The sequence below is a fragment of the Terrapene carolina genome, unplaced genomic scaffold, assembly GCF_002925995.2.
Source record: "Terrapene carolina triunguis isolate 2854851 unplaced genomic scaffold, T_m_triunguis-2.0 Scaffold112, whole genome shotgun sequence".
Classification (NCBI taxonomy): Eukaryota; Metazoa; Chordata; order Testudines; family Emydidae; genus Terrapene; species Terrapene triunguis.
Genome location: NW_020664463.1, coordinates 13751874 through 13771828, shown reverse-complemented (window position 1 = coordinate 13771828; position 19955 = coordinate 13751874). Strand labels below are relative to the sequence as shown.

The window sequence follows — 19955 nt, the reverse complement described above, 5'->3', positions numbered from 1 at the left end:
GACTGTGAATGGCTATCCAGCTACAGAAGCAGTTTCTCCTCCCTTGGGCTTGGTCTACACTAACCCCCCAAATCGAACTAAGGTACGCAACTTCAGCTACGTGAGTAACGTAGCTGAAGTTCGAAGTACCTTAGTTCGAACTTACCTCGGTCCACACGCGGCAGGCAGGCTCCCCCGTCGACTCCGTGGTACTCCTCTCGTCTAGCTGGAGTACCGCAGTCGACGGCGAGCACTTCCTGGTTCGACTTATCGCGTCCAGACAAGACGCAGTAAGTCGAACCCAGAAGTTCGATCACTCGCCGCCGAACTACCGGGTAAGTGTAGACATACCCTTAGTGTTCACACCTCAACTGCTAGCAGAGCACCTCACCTTCCCTGACTGAACTAACCTCGTTATCTCCATACTGATTTATACCTGCCTCTGGAAATTTCCATTACTTGCATCTGAAGAAGTGAGGTTCTTACCCACGAAAGCTTATGCTCCCAATACTTCTGTTAGTCTTAAAGGTGCCACAGGACCCTCTGTTGCTTTTCACCACATTTAGGTTTCTTCTCCTCTCCCGTCCTCCCACATTGCCATTAACTCATGTAGAGTACGTATAAAAATATTGGAGTGCTAACACATTTGAAGCACACAACACCAAAAGAGATATTAGGATGAGGAGGAAGAGAGGCATGCACAAAGGCACACAGAAACCGCCTTTACGCTGCTGCTATGCATGGAGATTTTGGTGATAGTGAAACAGGAAAAAGAAATAAAAGTTAAAATCTAAAGACTCCCCACTCTTCTGTTTTGTAGTCTTAAAAAAAGAGCCAACAAGCCTCCCACCCCCCTCCCCAAGTTTAAAATAAAAAGGTGTTTGTTTATGACTTGCTAACTGAATATCAGGCAGTTCAGATACACACACCATGCTTCAGAAAGGTTTAATTGTGCTCAGAGCCCAACAGCAGACCCACTGGGATAAACTGGTGACCACTGCAATTTAGTAAAGGAAATGGTGAAAATTAGAATTGTTATATAAACAGAATACAGTAACAAATGAATAGTGTTAAATATGCCAATTTCCTGGGCTGTCTTTAGATTAAGTGTTTGGCTAAAATCCTAAAAAAATCAAGTGCTCACAAGTATATAAACATAGGAGATGTTCAGTTCAAACTCTTACAATAGCACAAAGGATACATTGTGCCAAACTAAGTTTGAGAGGTAGCCAAGATGAAATGGTATAAGCCACATTTATGCCCAACATATGCTAAACATGCCAGATGAGCAATGAGTTTGGTCCAACCAACGCTGGGTGTAAGCAATCAACTTTATCATAAAATGTAGTGCTCCAGATTTAAGTCGATTTGTATTCATTAGCAACCTTACAGAGCAGTGTCTTGCATGTCAGAAAATGGAAGGACTTCCTACCACTCTATATTAAATGTTTCATCTTCAAAAGAAGACTTCAGTGAGAATACATCACATTATTTGTATCATTGTAATTCAAACCAAAATACTTAGGAATGAAATAGTCATTTTTTCCGTAGTTTACAATGTATTTGAAATGTAGCATTTGTACTGACAGGGTAGACCATCCAAACTTTGAAGAGAGATTGCGTTCATAAATTCTCCTCTTCTGTCCAATCTAAATCTCTAACCACTAATGAAACCAAAAAAAACATAGTGCCGCACTAGCAACTCTTAATAGGATTTTCAAAATCCTTTTAAATTATACCCTTTGGGCAAAGACGTTTGAGGAACAAAAGTATTTGTTGGCTTTGCATAAGACTAATAAAATCTATTTTAAAAAAAATCAATTTACAGGATGAAGTTATTTAATGGCAAATTAAATAAATGTGCCCTCACACAGTCCTCTAGACCAGATACACCACCCCACCCATCAAAGTACTTCTCACTTACCAAAAGCACAGGAGAAAAATAGTGTGCAAGTGCATACACAATACCTTGCAGTACTAAAATCTTGAGGTAACAAAGGCAGAGATCATAATAGCACACATAATATCTGTTCCTCAGAGAAGGATCTTCATAAAAAACGTAACCCCTTGAATAAACTTTTAAGTCTAAAAGACAAAGTTCAGATTAACTTTTATATTTGTTTTGGTTCTGCTGCTGAATCACAGAGTTTGTCTTTACAGTTGGCTAGAGGGTCGCACGCTTTGTCGCTTCTGTAGGCTGAGCTCATTAAACACACCAGGGGTTCCTTGCATTCCTCCACTTCCCCCACCACCACCACGTGAACTACCCTTCCAGACCCCTCTATTTTAGGGACTCCCTGAACCTCTACCCCACCCTCATGCCAAAGGGGTCTATTTGCCCATGTCATGCTCTGGGCCCCTCAATTTCCCTTGGACTGCTCCTGTCTAAGCCTACCTATGTCTAGAAAGGCGCGCACTTTATTGCTTCGGTAGGCCAAAATTCCCAAGCACACCAATGGATTCTTGCATCTCTCAACTCCCTTCCACCCCCAGATTCTTATGTGTTATCCTCCCCTCCACTCTTCCATCCGCCTCTGGGATCACAAGAAGGGTGTTATATGGAAAGGTATTAATGACTGTCATCCATTGGTTCTGCGATCTACAGACAATTATAGACCTGCTCAAAGCTGTGGACTTTGATAACCAGACACGAGGGGCTCTACATGTCTCATTTTCCTCTCAAGGTTTTCACTAAAAAATTAGCAAGATTCTGCCAACTGATGCCCAGAACATTTACTGAAATTTTGGAATTAATCAGATGTGGTTTTCAAAAGTTATCATGTACATCCCACACAAAAAGACATGCAGAGAAATACCATCAAGAGGAGTGGAAGGCCCCAAACCGTTATCTACACTTGACATTTTTTTGAAAGAATAACTTGTTAGGTTAGCCAAAGCACATTTGCCATGAGTACCTGAAAGAATTGCTGCTGGTATAGGTTTAAGGGAAGCAAATGCACTCCCCATATTTAAAGAAATATTTGTGGAAGTATTCTAAAACTTCTGGAGATTCCCCCCTCCTCCCCCCCTTTTACTACCTTCTTTTTCACTCATCTCATAGTGGTTTTCGGATACTTAAATAGGACCTAAAATGATCTGGCTCGTGACCTGTTCTCTCCTCAAGGAAGAAGCATAACTTGATCAACGCTGGAAGAAGCAGAAAGGAAAAGGTTCAGACAACTAATTACGACAAATTTCTTCTCACATAATTACCAGAACATTGAACAGCCACTGGACATTATGAGAGTGCCAACACTTAAATTCATTCATGTCAAGATGGAAGTACTGCATACTTTACTAATGTTTGTATGTATATCCTGTGTACTACTCCGCTCTTTCCCTACTGTGCTACATCAACACTGCCAAAAATCAGCATATTTTCGGTGACTGACCAGGGTCACTGCTTTTTGATTTAACATCTGAATTTGATAGGAACCAGAAGGAGCTTCTTAGGTACATCCAAGTTGGGAATAACATTATTCTCTACTGGAGAATTTCAATGAGGCGTCACATACGAAACTCAAATAATTTTCCCCTCTCGCTTTTCACAAGAAATGATACAGTAAAAGAGGTGAAACAAGACAATGCAAGATCCAGCTGTGCACCTTGATTTATTGGAGAAAGGTTTTCTAAAATTGCTCTTGAATACCAGGGCAATCCTACTGCAAATAATGAATAACTGTTGTAGCACTACAATTAAGGAAATGTTTTCCAATGGTCAGTAGCACTTAAACCCTTAGTTGCATTTGGAACCTGCAGCCTGTGACAGCATGCCAACTTTCCAGGAATTAGAAACAAAATTGTTCTCTGGAGAGTACAAGCCTAATAGAGGAAAGAGAAAGAAATACTCTAATTTGTGAGAGGAGAGAGAAATTGCCAGTTCACAAAAAAAAAAGACAGGAATGGTAAAATTTGCTGATTTATATACTACATGCATACTATATAAGGCACTAGATTCAGCACTCTACTGCACAGCTGACTTTCCCTTAGTCTGCCTCAACAGGCTAGAGGCCTGCCAACAGCAGCAGTGCTTTCTGCCCGTGCTTATTTCCGTGGGCTAGAACTAAATAACCCCAGGAAAATGGGGAAGGGGAGCCCCACAACCTAATCTTTAAACTCACCATTGAACTGTGGTTTAAAGGAGAGTGGATGTTCAAAAAATCCTAACGTTCACTGCCAGACAGCTGACCACACTTTTACATCATTTTTCCAGAGAGGCCAAGAAGTGCACTGTGCCTTTCCATTTTTTTTAAAAAATGGAGAATTTCTGTTCTTTGCCCTTCAGGGTCAAAAATGCAATCCCCTCACTTGAAAAACAGACACGTTCCCCCACCCCACCCCACCCCTACCACACACAGAGAAAAAGTGATCGTATGAACTGTACTCCCGTCTCTAATGGAACCACCAAAGCATTTATAGAATAAACAACTTTTAGAATACACATTGATCTTGGTCAGGATGAATTGTAATGTAATTTTGTACTACTTTTTCCTAATTATTTTAAAAACACATGTATGCAGGTTCAAGATTTTAAAATTGATCTCATATGGCATCTTCTACATATAGTAGCTTCCTAGCTGCATAACACATTTTTATGTTGATTACTGCAAATCAAAAGAAGAAAAAACTCTGATTTCTTAATGACACTTCAATTTTCCAGGGCCTAAGGCATGGCTTTCTGAGCTGTTTGCATGTAAAGAAGAGTTTAAAAGGAAAACAACTCTAACAAATCCATTCATTGTACTCTGCACTGAACTGAAGCACTTACTCTTACTCCTGACTTCTCTTCTCCCCTGGATAGAGAGGAAGAAGAGTGTGCTACAAAGGAGTAGGATCACATGGGTGGAGATAGAGAGTACTTGAATCACTGAACAGTATGTCCTCCAGCTGATACAGAAATAGCATTGACTTTTTAAGGAAAACTCCATCCAGTTCCCAGCTGGTGACTTTAGAGAGGTAGGGATTGTTGAAAGAAATAATCAGGAGAAAAGAGTCTTATTTTATGGAATAAATATTTCTGCTTAAAATGTGTTAAAATAGGTATTTGACTTGCTTAATGTATAAGTGTCAAGATTTAAACTTAAGGGTATGAGTGATACCGATATACTATTAAAAATATTCAGCAAAATAAATTATACTCTACAGGGCTGGGAATAGCTATTGGCCCATTCATCCAGAACAAGTGGACAGGAGAGTGGGTGGAGCCAACAGGGGACGAGGAGGAGCCACAATGTAAATCATAAGGAAAGATTGAGTTGCAAGCTATCATAGTGAATAAAGGAGGAGGAAAAGAAGAAGGTAAAAGTGGGGCAAGTGGGAAAGACTGTGCTTATAAGTTTAAAACTTTCCACAGACAGGAAGGCTCATTATAGGGAAAACTGCTCCCCTGGGCAACAAATCAGAGACAGGTCCTCCCAGGAGAGAGCATGCACAGGCATCAGTACTCCTTGGGGAATTTTGTGCCACTGCGCACATCCAGAATTCATGTGCCATGCAGAATTTCCCCCCTCCCTCAGAGAAAATACATTCTGCTGGAAAGATGCTGCAGTTACTCCTTTTGCTTACTAGGGGCCACGGTGGCACCAGAACAGAGAGTAACCAGTCCCGGGCAGGAACAGCCCTATCTGCGGACAAGGAAGAGAAAGAAGCTACCTTCCTCACAGCACCCTGCCCGTGAGACCTAGTCAGTAGCCAGGGGATATGGAGGATGGACAGCATGGGGCACAAGGGGCTGCTGGGGGGGATCACAGATGGGTTCAGAAGGGCTACTGAGGGGTGCAGACTGGGGAGAGGGCTGAATGGGAATGGGATTGCAGGGCCATATGGGGACAGGGAGGAGGGGTGGTTGAGTGGAAGTGCAGGACAACATGGGGACCAGGGGAGGGAGGTGCAGGGACACAAGGGGGGAAGGGCTGACAGGCTGACTGGGGGTGGAGGACCACATGGGGATGCGGGAGGAGGTGGCTGAGTGGGGGTGCAGGGACACATGGGGACAGGAGCAGATGTGCCTGACTGAATGAGAGAGGCTAGGGGTCAGCCAGGGTCTACGTGGTGGAGGCTCCCTAACAATCCCTCCCCGCCCTCCAAAAAAAACCCTGTTGCATACTTCTCCCACCTACACTCAACAATCCCCAAAGTTCACATCCAGGCTCCTTCCCAGTACTTCCCCCTCTCTCAGCTCCTGTTACCCCTGACTCCCTCAAACCTTTGCACTACTTCTGAGGGAAGCAGGAAACACGGTTCTGTATTGTAGTTTAAATGAATTATTACTCAGAGTTCTGTATTAATATGTCTCGTAAGAAACCTATTTGTCAAAAGACATTTCCTGAATCTTTTTTTTTGTCTGACAATTGCTGACAGATATTTTGAAAAAAATTTCTTCAAGAATTGAAACTGGCATGATTATATTGTGTTATTTTGACAAATAAAATATGCAGAATTTTAAAATATTATGCGCAGAATTTTTAATTCCCACAGGAGTAGGCATCTTGGAGCCTGGACTGAGAGCTCCATGCAATGGGTAAAGGGGCACCTCCCTGCACTAGCACATTGCAATACAAATATTTTACGCTCTAGCTATCAAATAAATGTTTAAGCCCTCACACTAGATAGCAAATGGTCTTTTCAGACAGAGGACCAAGACAGAAATACTGCTGGAAAACAAGAGTTTTTATTGTACAGCTGGGCTTTAGCAAAGAAAAGTAATCTAGTATAATTCTGTTAACATCGTTTGTCAAATTACCCAAGGAAAGGAAGGTTACTAACCTGCAACTGCAGACCTATTGCCCTTGCAGACCCATGCTCTTTGAAGCATGAGTATGTCCTTCAGCACCACATGCCCTAGAAAGATCCTTAAAGCAGCAACCAGTAGGGCTTTGTACAAGCTCAAATACAGTTCCACACATTCAGGGCCAGGCTACATACATTTCAACAGCATTCAGCCCTGAAAGCACTCAGTTCCTTCTTATGCTTCAAAATGTCAGCCAAAGGCTATAAAGTGGGTGAGAATACTGTAATGGCCCTCACTCAGGGTCTGGTTGGGGAGAATGTCCTAGCGGTCACGGCTGCAACCCTTGACATCCAAGGAGGTTGTGTGGAGGGGAGCCTGAGCTCTCCCACTCCACTAGGCTCCAACCCAGGGCCCTTTGGGCTACCAGTAGTCTGGCAACCAAGGCTGCTTAAAGCTATCCTCCATGGGCCCCTTCCTCTCATCCCTCTTCCCTCCCCCACAGGGGTCAGCTTAGTCTAAGACAGGGGTGGGCAAACTTTTTGGCCCACGGGCCACATCTGGGTATGGAAATTGTATGGTGGGCCATGAATGCTCATGAAATTGGAGGTTGGGGTGCACGAGGGAGTGAGGGCTCCGGCTGGGGGTGCGGGCTCTGGGGTAGGGCCAAAAATGAGGAGTTCAGGGTACAGTAGGGGGCTCCGGGCTGGGACTGAGTGGTTTGGAGGGCGGGAGGAGGATAAGGCTGGGGCAGGGGGTTAGGGTACAGGAAGGGGTCAGGGATGCAGGCTTTGGGTGGCGCTTCCCTCAAGCAGCTCCCAGAAGCAGTGGCATGTCCCCCTCCAGCTCCTATGCAGAGGGGCAGCCAGGCAACACTGTGCACCGCCCTGTCCACAGGTGCCGCCCCTGCAGCTCCCATTGGCTGCAATTCCCGGCCAATGGGAGCTGCAGGGGCGGCACTTGGGGCAGCATACGGAGCCCCCTGGCTGCCCCTACATGTAGGAGCCAGAGGGGGGACATGCCACTGCTTTCGGGAGCCGCATGGCGCCAAGGCATTGCAGAGCGGGGCAAGCCCTGGACCCTGCTCCCCGGCGGGAGCTCGAGGGCCGGATTAAAATGTCTGAAGGGCCGGATGCAGCCCCCCAGGCCGTAGTCTGCCCATCCCTGGTCTCAGGCCTTCTCCTGGTGGGGAAATCCAAACCAAAAGTAGTAAAAGGGAGTTACCAATGTCCAAGGTCCCCAGGATACTTTCCTCTCTGGTTGTCTCTGGGGTGGGTCCTCCCTTCTCTCAGGGAGGGCCCCTTTGGGCAGCTGTATCAGAGCCTTCAGGCTTCCCTCTGCTTTATGCTGCTGGAGCTGTGGGCTGCAGGTCTGCTCACCTCCAGCTCTGCCATCCAAATGAGCTACTGTAATTCCCTGCCTTTTAATTCCTCCAGCAGATGGAGCATTTGCTGCAGGTGTGGCAGGGCGGGGCTGGTTGAGCCCAAAATAATCCCTTAACACCTTGTTGCCCAGTGTGAGGTTTGTACACCCCATCACACATACATCTGCCCAGGAAACATTTCAGAGAACTCCACTTACAGAGAGGTAACCTTTTTCTTCGTTAAGAACGGTCTCTGCAGATTACCACTCTCAGGAGACTGACGAGAAGTAGCAGACCCCAGAAAAGGAACAAGACTAAAGGACTGGTCACCACAAACAAGTAGACTGTGAAACTTGTGTAGACTAGGAAAATGAGAGGCAGTTTAAAAATGCATTACCTAACAAGTTAATTCATTAGTTGGTTGGAGTCAACCCTAGAGTCAAGTCCCCGAAAAGAGTACCTGTGCGGAGGTGGGTGGGGCAATTTAGCTCTTAAATTAAGAGAATGATGTTGAGTAAAGGTATGAATTAATCTCCAGGTGACTTCGCAGATGGCAGAAACTGAAGCATTTCTGAAGCATGCCATACAAGCAACCAGACCATCCAGTCTTGTTAATCTCACATGGTCACAGGATTGAATACAAAGTCTGATCCATTTACACACAACACAGAGATGACTTCTTTCTTGGACTTAATTACTGCCCACCAGATACAGGTGCCACTGGAAACATTTAGTGAAGAACTCATCACCCCCAAAGACAAGACCACGAAGTATGGGACAGAGCTGTCGCCTCCACAATAAGTGAGGTAATACTTTGTGTCAGTTGTGACAGGTTGGATCACAGAAACCCCCTTGGGAGCTGCCACCTGATGTGCCAAGACTACCCCTGCTTCTGTTTTCCCTGCCAGCTCAGGACTCCAGCACCCTGTCTTGCTGAATTAGACACTCCAGTCCACTTCAACACAGACCCAGGGTCTGAATCACTTGTCCCAAAGCTGCAGGTTTACCTGAAAACAGCTCATAGAAGTGTGCTTGTCTTTAGCACTCAGATGCCCAACTCCCAATGGGGTCTAAACCCAGATAAATCCGTTTTACCCTGCATAAAGCTTATGCAGGGCAAACTCATAAATTGTTCGCCCTCTATAACACTGATAGAGAGATATGCACAGTTGTTTGCTCCCCCAGGTATTAATACATACTCTGAGTAAATTACTAAATTAAAAGTGATTTTATTAAATACAGACAGTAGGATTTAAGTGGTTCAAAGTAGTAACAGACACAACAAAGTAAGTCACCAAGTAAAATAAAATAAAATGCGCAAATCTATGTCTAATCAAACTAGATACAGATAAGTTCCTCACCAGTTCCAGAATGCTCCCTTTTACAGGCTAATCTCCTTTTAGCCTGGGTCCAGCAATCTCTCACAACCCCTGTAGTTACTGTCCTTTGTTTCAGTTTCCTCCAAGTATCCTGGGGGGGTGGAGAGGCTCCTTCTTTAGCCAGCTGAAGACAAAATGGAGGGGTCTCCCACAGGTTTAAATAGACTCTCTCTTGTGGGTGGAGACCTCCCTCCTATGCAAAGTCCAGCTCCAAGATGGAGTTTTGGAGTCACCTGGGCAAGTCACATGCCCCTGCATGACTCAGTCTTTACAGGCTGACGCCATTGTCCACATGGTATCTTGCATGTCTCCAGGAAGACTTCTCATGTGGATTGGAGCATTCCAAGATGCATTGTTCCCCAAGTGTTTCCTGATCAGGTACTTAACCTGGCGAATTCCTTCCTAAAGAAGCTGACCAAATGCCTCACAAAGCTTACTTAGAAATCAAGCAAGCATACAGCCCATATTCTTAACCTCAAGTAGAAAATGATATATATGTACAAATAGGATGAATAGATATAGTAGACCATAACCTTTACGGAGATATGTTACATGGCACAGGCAGCACAAAACATATTTCAGTTATATCATACATACATTTATAAACACCCCCCCATAAAGCCTTATGGGGTACGCTGTCACATCAGTATCATCTATAGCAATGATCTAAAATACTAAAGCTCTCAATACAAGGGAGAGCTTTCAATGCCAGTTATAGTGTTCAAAATTCCAACACCTCGATGTGGAGTATGGATGGACTCGAACTTACAAAGGCTACCTAGATAACGGATGGCTTCAGTTTTCAATGCAGAATGGGAATCACAGTTGTCCCTGAACTGAGAGTCCCTTTCACAGAGGGAAATGTGGAAAACTGTAGAAACACCAGATGATCACAAAGATGATGAAGAAAGGGAACAGGCAATGGTGCTAGAAGCATCTCTGATTGAAGCAGGGTTTCCAAACTTAGGGCATTTTTTTCCCCCTTGCAAGTGACCTGATCCTTGCTCCTGAATGACATCTCTCTGCCACCTTCTTCTGCCTTTTGATATTCTGGAAATCTAGGCTCTGCCTTTGAAAAAGGCATCAAGACCCTCAAAAGGATCCTCCTAGAACTGCTAAGCAGGGTGTGATGCTGAGAGCAGGAAGAAGGCCTGATACAACAGCTGCTGCTAATGTGGAAGCACTGTGAAGGTACTGCTTGGCTAAAGGAACCTCTCCCTTCAAGACCCTCTCTCTACCAGAACTGCATAACTGCTCCCTACCAGAGCTGCTACTGGACTAGAGTGAAAGGAAGGAACAGAAGCCAAAATCATGCCTGGAAAGAGAGGTTCCTCCTGAGCTCTACCTGAGGACTCCTCTGCTTTCCAATGCGGAGACAGAACACTGGATTCCAAAAATGTGCACAGTACTATGCCAGCAGGTGGAACCATCGAATCACTGGGGGGAAAAAATTACAAGTAGGATATTTGCTTCCCAAGTGTGGGTCAAAGGCAGAAAACCCATCGGTACTGAACTAATGGAGCAGGGGGGAGAAAGAAAAGTTCAGGCAGTGCATTAGTCACAATATTTGTCCTCTCTGTGTCCTAATGGTTGATGGCATTAACTTTAAAAGTAACTTCAGCACTGTGAATATTTACCTGTGTAATTCATCGGAGGCTAACACTGATGAACACTTACATCTGCTACACAAACACTTCATGTAAATCTATCCCGCTTTAGCCTGCCGCACACTAAGTGTCCATGTGGACCCTTCTGCTGCATGCTAAAAGTTCCATAGCTCACTTTGATTACATGGCACTTGGATGCTGACAAACCCTCGACGTTGAGTTGGAGAACTCTTAAAGCTGGGCCGATGATGAGAAAGCCACAGGATGGCACCGTGTGGTCTCAACTGCCAGATCGGAATCGGTCAGCAGCAACCCTAAACTTGATGAGTGGTCAGCTATAGATGTTTGGAATGGTTTCTTTGTTGCTGATCCAACCGTTCAACCATGGGGTCTGCACGATGACCCACTTTGTCAATGTAGTCTCTGTCAGTCAATGGTTCATGTTGTCGATGAGTGTCAACTAACCAGAGTGTCAACTAACCAGACTTCATGGTGGCCTTAGGGCCCTTCTTTCTGCTGATGAAGCTGCTGTCGGGTGGCTTGGCAAGCACTGCAAACTCTAGAAGAAGTCGTCCACTTTGATCTACTCCCATTAAATGCACTACGGAACTTTTAGTGCACTGCAGCAGAGTCCACACGGACAGTTAGTGCATGGCAGGCTGCCGTGGGGTAGATTTACACCTCAACTTGCTGTCATCTAAATGTTCATGTAGACCATCTCTACTTTAGAAAAGAAAATAATGACTATAATTTATAGCTATGAACAAATTGTTATTATTTAAGAAAAGGAGGAAATATTTTCATTACCAAGAATCAGCATTTGGCAGAGCAAAGAGCTAACATGAGAGGAACAAATACAGATCTCATTCATGTGCTGAACAGCAAGTTTTAAACTGCTTTGGACACTCAGATTAAAAGATTGTATTTCAACAAGGTATGCAGGAATTATGTTAACATTAAGAACATTTTTAATTCAATTGTTTACAAAACAGGCAGCCAACATAACTTCTTGAAGAAAATATTACCATTTTAGTGAGCCCAAATATAACATTATAGTTGCTTAAAAAGGTTGCTGTGCCATGTGGTAGCCGCGGCACAGAGGCCTGAACTCTTTATTGCAAAGCACTGGCTCTACCGCCAATACCGCGGCTATGTAAATTCATTTAAGCAATCTTAGTGGTATGTGCTAGTGAGAGTCCAAGTACAGCCCCACATTTTGAATGAATTGCTGACAAAATATTTTTTCAATGTTCCTGCCAAAGAAGCATTACAACAACTCAGTTTTGAGTTAATGAAAACAGAGACAAAAATCTTTGCACTCCTACCTGGCTGCATCTACTGCGTATTTATTTACTATATGGGGAAAGTGGCTTAGTCCTTAGATGTGAAAAATGTTTCTTGGTAATGAATCAAACATGAGCCTGGATCAAAAAATTAAATGTAATAATAAAACTGAGACCGAGGCTACAACCGCAATACACCATCATCTTAAGTTATTGTCAACGTATCCCGGAGCCAATAAAGATAGCATCTGTCTTTCACACGTTGAATTGCAGAAAACTGCAGCTCACTTAGTATCTGAGAAACAGTCATACCAACAAGAATGTTTCAGATACAGAAGACTTATGGGACAGAGTGGTTTATCATCAATGTAAAATATGTTATGAAAGCTTAAACTATTCCAAAGCTATGCTAAGTAACAGCATAGACTGCACATCAGGACCAACACTGAACAAATGATTAAATTTAGCTTGCGGCTAGCTACTTTTTAATCAGAAATATACTTTGATGTTCTAACAAAATAAACTCTGAATCAGGTCACTCAAAAGAAACAAACAAACAAACAATTTCTATTTACCCTATAATCTTCATTCACAGTGAGCCACAAGGACAAACCAAGAAACAAACATAATTCAAAGTACAGCTATTATGTTATATTACTATAACAAAATATTAGGCTATTAGGCATTCCTTGTATATGCAAGGAAAAATATACCCTGAAGTTTGACACTGAAGCAACCTAGTTAACCAAAAATTCAGCTGGAGTTCAAAATTATGTTTTTGTCCATTCCATATAAACTTGAATGGAGAGCTGCAAAGAGATTGAAAAGACAGCATGAAAATGCCTGCTTCCACCCACCGCAAATTACTTCATAATCAATAGTGGCTAAAAGGCACTTGGCTGCAGAAAGGGATTTTTGTTTTGATTTTTAACTTTTGAACCTTAGTCGGTACATATACAAAAATCTGCATGGAAATACCTGCCAACTTGCTAAAAGTTCAACATATTTGTTTTTCTTCTGCAATATTTAGTATTGACCAAGTACTACTCTTAGAGGTAGTACATTCTCACTATTTTTTCCATGTGAGTTAATAATATCAGATTCTGAGCATTTTATGTGGCCTTTTAAAAACAAAAATATAAATGATAAGCTTTCAATAGCTCTGGCACAGTTCTCATAGGCCAACAGGCTTATAGTACATTAAGAACAGAAAAATACAAACTGAAAGGTCCATTGCGACACTGAGTAGGTATTACAATGAAATGAGCTGAACTGAAGTCACAAGCAAGTCTCTTGACATTTCTATTTAGCTTGTAGTTTTACAATTTTTTTATTAAAAATGCTTGATTAATTTTTGTTCCTGTTTTTATTATATTCAATACAATCATCAAGTAATAGGGTATTGCTTTTATAGTTTTCCCCTTCAAGAAACATGTTTACTTTTTGGTTCTCCAAAAAACACTTTCAACTATCCTTATGTTGAGATTAGGGCTGTCAAACGATTAAAAAGATCAATTGCCATTAATCACAAGATTAAAAAAAATAGCCGCGATTAATCATGCTGTTAAACAATAACAGAATACCATTTATTTAAATATTTTTGGTGTTAGGAGGGAAGTGTGTGTGTGTGTGTGTGTGTGTGTGTGTGTGTGTGTGTGTGTAGGCTCTAAAGTTTTACATTGCTTTGTTTTTGGGTGCAGTTATGTAAAAGAGAATCTACATTTGTAAACTGCACTTTCACGATAAAGCGATTGCTCTATAGCACTTGTATTTTTCAATTCACCTCATACTCTTATCTTTTTTACAGTTCAAATATTTATAACCAAAATAATAATATAAAATGATCACTGTGCACTTTGTATTCTGTTGTAATTGAAATCAGTATATTTGAAAATGTAGAAAATCATCCAAAAATATTTATAAAAAATTAAAATTGGTTTTCTATCATTTAACAGTTTGATTAAAACTGCAATTAATCGCAACTAATTTTTTAATCTAGTTAATTTATTTTGCATTAATCACTTGAGCTAACTGCGATTAATTGATAGCCCTAGTTGAGACACAATTTATCCCAACTATTTTCTTGACCTTCGGTATTAATAAGTAAGATCATATTTCTACCATGAAAACAGTAGAGCTGATTGAAAAAACAGAATTTCCATCCCACGGGAAACTGCAATATTTTGACATTTCAGTCATCCCAAATAGTGTTTGAAAAGTCAAAATATCAAAACTATTTGTGGAACAAAATGTTCTAGAAAAAAGTTTGATTCAGAAATGTTGAAATGTTTCAGGTATTAATTTCTGCATCTTCCTGAAGGACCGTAGCGTCCTAGGACTTGTAATTCTGGCTCCCTCATTCCTCTGTTCTCTCCCCTGGTCCCAGTTCCCTAACTGGACTACATCTGTCTGTATCTTCCCACAGAAAATTTTAGATTTCAATGAAATGCTACTTTCTGACTAAAGTGTGTGTGTGTGGAGTGTTTCGGTTTGGGTTTTTTTGAACCAGCGCTAATAGATTAATGCTCTAATTTTAGACTATAAATAATTCTTGGGCTGCATAGTTTCAAAACCTTTTGGATAGATGGAGATTTGAAAAACTGGGGGCTTATCCAAGGTTGCTTTCCAGATTCCCCAACTTTGAACATTTTAAACAGAATGCCGGCCAACTTGTAAAAGGCCAGCCAGCTTTGAAGAGGCTATGTTTCAACAACAACAGTCCCCTTAAAGGCAGCTGGTAATTGCAAGTCATCTAACATTCTTTTGAGTTCCCTCCATGTGAGGAGTTAAGTTATTCAAGACTGTACTTAATGAATCAGAAATCAGTCCTGCTCTGCTATGGCTACAAAGAAAATTCAATTACTCTTTTGAGGAGTTTTCGATCCCAAATCCTTGTCAAAAAATAAAAGCCTTTCTACACTGTATTTGTGAAGCTGCTTTCGGGTATAACACAATCATGACTACTCTCTATGACAATATGCAGACATTAGCCTATGTGCAATGCATGCTACCAACAGAAGTGAACATGTGTCTGCCAGAACAGCGACAGTGACACACTTGAATCTGGTGCATAACAGCAGCATCATAACCATTGAAGTGAAATATACTTAATTTGCTTTTCAGTGTTTGATTTTCTTGAAAACCACCCTACTTTCTTCCCACTGAATTTTACTGGTATGTAAATATTGATGGGTGTGACCAAGTTGTCACAGTGGAAATAATAGTAACAGAAATCTAACATTGTTGCTTGGCTCCTAAATTCCCAATAATAATATCGGAACAATTTGTAAATGAGCAAAATGCCATCATAACAGATAGTTGGGAATGATTAAGTGCAACCAAGTGTATTTAAAGATAGGCTTTCCAAATGTCTACATGAGTGTCCTGAGTTTGCATGCATGTGATCAAGGAGATGTGATTTACTGAACGTGACACCTTCTATATTCTGAAAGGGGTGGGGGGAAGCAAACATTCTGCAAGTGCCTTATTATGGACATTGGATTAACCACTTCTGCCTATTATTTCCCCTTCTATCCTCATCTGATGACCTTGTACAATATTTTGCTCCCTACTCATTTGAAGGTTATTCTGACAAAAGACTGTTTATTCTGCTTTTCTTCCACAGCAATTTTGGATTCCCACAGTCACATGACTTAAAGGTCTTCATTAATGAAGCAGAAGTCAACAGAATGAGCCTACAGTGAGCAAACAGATAGTCCAGTTGTTTATTTTGCTGCTTTATGTATTCTATAATTACTTTCCCAATAAAAAGACTCAAATAGAAATCTGGTTGTCTGACCCTCAAACTTTAAGATTGCTGTTTGGAAACTGTTTCTGCCCTAAGTAAATTGACCTGGTTATGAAAAAGAGCCTACCCACAAACAATGTTTTAAATAAAATTGGAACAAAACCAATCTATTAAATGACATTTGCTTTTCCTTTAGTCATTCTAAGTCCTTTTGGGGGATTTTCCAAATATCCAGTAGGATCTTACTATCTCTTCCAAATTACAACATTTATATCAAACATAGAAGTTAAATTTTGACTTTAGACATAATCTTGAAATAATGACAGGTTTCAGAGTAGCAGCCGTGTTAGTCTGTATCCGCAAAAAGAACAGGAGTACTTGTTCTTCTTGAAAATAATGAACTACAAAATCTGCAAAAAGATTTTTGTTTTCACTATTGAGTATTTTTTCTCAAAACGCCCCCATATTTAAATAAAAGTGGAGGTGACAGGATGATCTGGCCCTTAAAGGAAGTAGTTCTCAGTGGTCAGCCCCCCAAACGGCCCTTTAAGGGTTTGAAAAGTTCAGTATGAGGACCTAAGGGGCATGTGGAGAGAGAAGCATCGGTCCCGGGAATGAAGTTCCTGGGAAGAAATTGTGTCACTTTATCTTTAAGAGCCTGGGGGCTAGGTGCCTTGCAGAGAGGACAGGGCAAGGCTCCCCTCTCCCCACAAACCAATGGGGAATGAGCTGGGAGAAGAGGATCAGCATAAATGCTGCCTCCTCCCTCACAGCAGGGCAAATGCCTGCACAATTTAGGGAGTAAGGCGGCTCCGGCAGGGCCCTGAGTTAGCAGGGAGAAGACAGTAGCAGAAGAAGGCTGTCTCAGGGATCCTCCCAGCCTGAGGATTAATTGAGGGAAAAGTGATCAGCTGAGGAAAGAACTAGCTAGTGGCCCTACGGCTGGCTAAATTATAACCCACCCCCAAGGAGTGGGGCTGGGGCTCCTGCTCTAAGGAGAGAGAGTGTGACTCTTTCATTGTTGTATACTCTGTTCCAGGAGAAGAGCTGGGGAGACAGGCTGTTTGAAGCATAACCCTAGCTCCAGGAAATGGGCTCTGAGGTCTCCCCTCAACCAGGACAAAGAACTGACTAGGACTCTTACAGGGACCCAAAGTAGGGTGATTTGGGGCAACTCACAAAGACAGCCAACATTTGTAGAAAACTTAATAAATGGGATCCCACAAAGTGGTTGCATAGTCTTAAGCCAACCTAAGCCTTGTCATTGATTGAAAAGAACCCGAAGGGGATGCAGCAGGGCCACAAGGGGGTGTGCTGGAGAGGCTTACCCCTTGGCACTAGATTATTTGCATCCTGATGGAAAGGCTGGAGCAAGAGAGAACACGTCACAAATGCATAATTGAAAACACAGTTTATAGTAACTGTTATTAGCAAAAATATATAAAGTTGAACATGGTAAAACCACTGATTATATTCTTTAAACTAATAAAATGAAACATCAAAAATTCACAAGCATACCATCTGTGTCCTACTTTTGTTTAATTGTTGCATGTTGCATTAGAACTTTTAAGACATGCAAGAAAACTAATGTATTCAATGTTTCATTGCTGCTTAATCTTACTGTCATACCCCAAGTACTAAAATCTGTGAAAGATTATTTCCTGGCTTAGTTTCCACTTCAAAACCCAATATGTTTTAATACATGTTTTTACAAACAGATATTCAAAGAGAGAGATGCAACAAACCAACATGCAAACGTAATGCGTTATTATATGACCCGTAACTCACTCACTAGATGTATGCTGCTCATTTTAGACTCAAATTTATCTCTGTTCCACACAAATTTGGTATGCACATCTTGTAAGTTTAAAACCAAAATGCAGAATCAGTACAAAGTTGACAAAAATGGTTGCTTACCCTAAATGATAGAATCCTAATCAACCTAGACTTCTGAGTTCAATTACTTCCTGTGTCTTCAGTTTTGATTTATGTGAACCAGACTTGCATCTTAGTAGTTATCCATGCTATTTAAATAAATCAAAAAGAGATACATACGACCATTCAGACTCCAGTTGCTTTTTATAGACTTTTACAACAGCAAGAGCTACATTCAAGTTCTTATGCTTCAGTAGTTCTCCCACTTTCTCTGAATTAAGGCAGGTGAACAGTACCATACAGCAATAGGTAATAATTTTCTCATCATGGTGATTGAGGCAATTCCTTAAAAAAAAAAAAAAATTGTTAAGGATCAAGCTGGAATAATGCAGCAGTGGTATTTAATAAGAAAGGAAACATGAAGAACTTCATGAACTGCGTAAGAGGTGGTGAAATAAATGGCACCTATGAAACATATAACCATTTCCAAGTAATCTTAGAGATCAGACTTAAAGGAAAATTGCAAAGCTAAAACTAAAATGGAGTTAAGTAAAGTTTTTTTTAAAAATAATTCCTTTCACCATCAAAAGATAAAGACTTTTTAATATGGAAGAAACAATATCACAAATATTTCTTCAGCTTAAGTAATACCTATCCTGCATGTTAGACCCCAAACCAACAAAGTGCTAAGTGCACTTGATTCCCAGTAACTTCAATGGAAGTCAGGGATGCCTAGACTTGACAAAAAAGAACATACCAGTAGAACCTCAGAGTTATTAACACCTCGGGACTCGAGGTTTGTAACTCTGAGGTTCCACTATAGTTATCTGCAGAAAGTTCTATCAGGCAGGATATAAAGTATTCAACACAGGGACATTTGTTGCCAATTTCCAGGATATTATTGTGACTCTTAATAATTAGTGTTTTTCTTAAAATTGTAGGTTCTGTGTCAAGTAATTACATGAGAATCTCAGTTTTCATGTAAAAAAAAAAAAAAAAAAGTACATTTCTAGCCCTCAAAGTTGTTGAGAAAAAAGTTTGAAACGTGGCCGAAGCACACCCTGAAAGCTCGAACAAGAAAAAGAACCCAACGTGTAGTTTCATGATTTTTAAGCCAAACATGATTTTTTTGAGGCTTGACTCATGATTTTTGAAGCCTTACAGCTGACGAGGCTGAAACCTCATGCTTCAGGACTTAACTATTAGAGACAAGGATGAGACCTAATGTTGAGGGCAGATTATCCCACATCTGCCTACCGTGAGGTTTTTACACCTTCCTCTGAAGCACCTGGTAGAGATACTGTCAAAGACAGGATACTGGACTAGATGAACATCAGGTCTGAAACAATATGGCAATTCCTATGTTTCTAAATAAGCTAACTTTTTATTTCTCCCTCTACTTTCTCTCCAAATCCATCCTGTGTAGTCTCCCCCGCACTTCCCGGTTTGCTGAAGATATCTCAGAATACCTTTCTGAGAGACCAGTCAGAGCGACACACATTGCAGCAATCTAAGCACTGTCCACCAACTCTCCCACCAATATAGCTTCCACCTCTCACAGAAGTGGAGTAATTATGCTGACAGGAGAGCTCTCTACTGTCGCCATACAGCATCTTCATCAGATTGGCATCAGCGGCGCAGCTGCACCAATGTAGCGCTTCTAGTGTAGACCTGCCATAACTCAGTCAAAAATCAGTATCTAGGTCAGGGGTGGGCAAACTACGGCCCGCGAGCTGTTTTAAGCCAACCTGCGAGCCACACTATGCGGCTCGGCCCCACTCTGGCGCTCTAGCCAGGACCCAGGGCCATACCACGCGGGTATGGGAAGCTGCGACATGGCCCTGCTCCAGCTCCTACGCGCTCCAATGGGAGCTGCAGGGGCAGTGCCTGCAGATGGGGCAGCGTTTACAGCCACCTGGCCACGCCTCCACATAGGAACCAGAGAAGGGACATGCCACTGCTTCCGGGAGCTGCTTGAGGTAAGCGCCACTCAG

At 41.9% G+C, this 19955-nt stretch overlaps 1 protein-coding gene across 3 annotated transcripts in view; it reads right to left on the bottom strand.

Annotated features, from left to right (window-relative positions):
* The window catches only part of ATXN10 (ataxin 10), a 171568-nt gene that overhangs the window by 92224 nt on the left and 59389 nt on the right, over positions 1-19955 (bottom strand). For all 3 annotated transcript variants that reach the window (XM_026652251.2, XM_026652250.1, XM_026652249.1), the window contains exon 5: positions 18142-18306. In XM_026652251.2, the coding sequence (XP_026508036.1) occupies positions 18142-18306 (165 nt within the window). The remainder of the gene's footprint in view (positions 1-18141; positions 18307-19955) is intronic.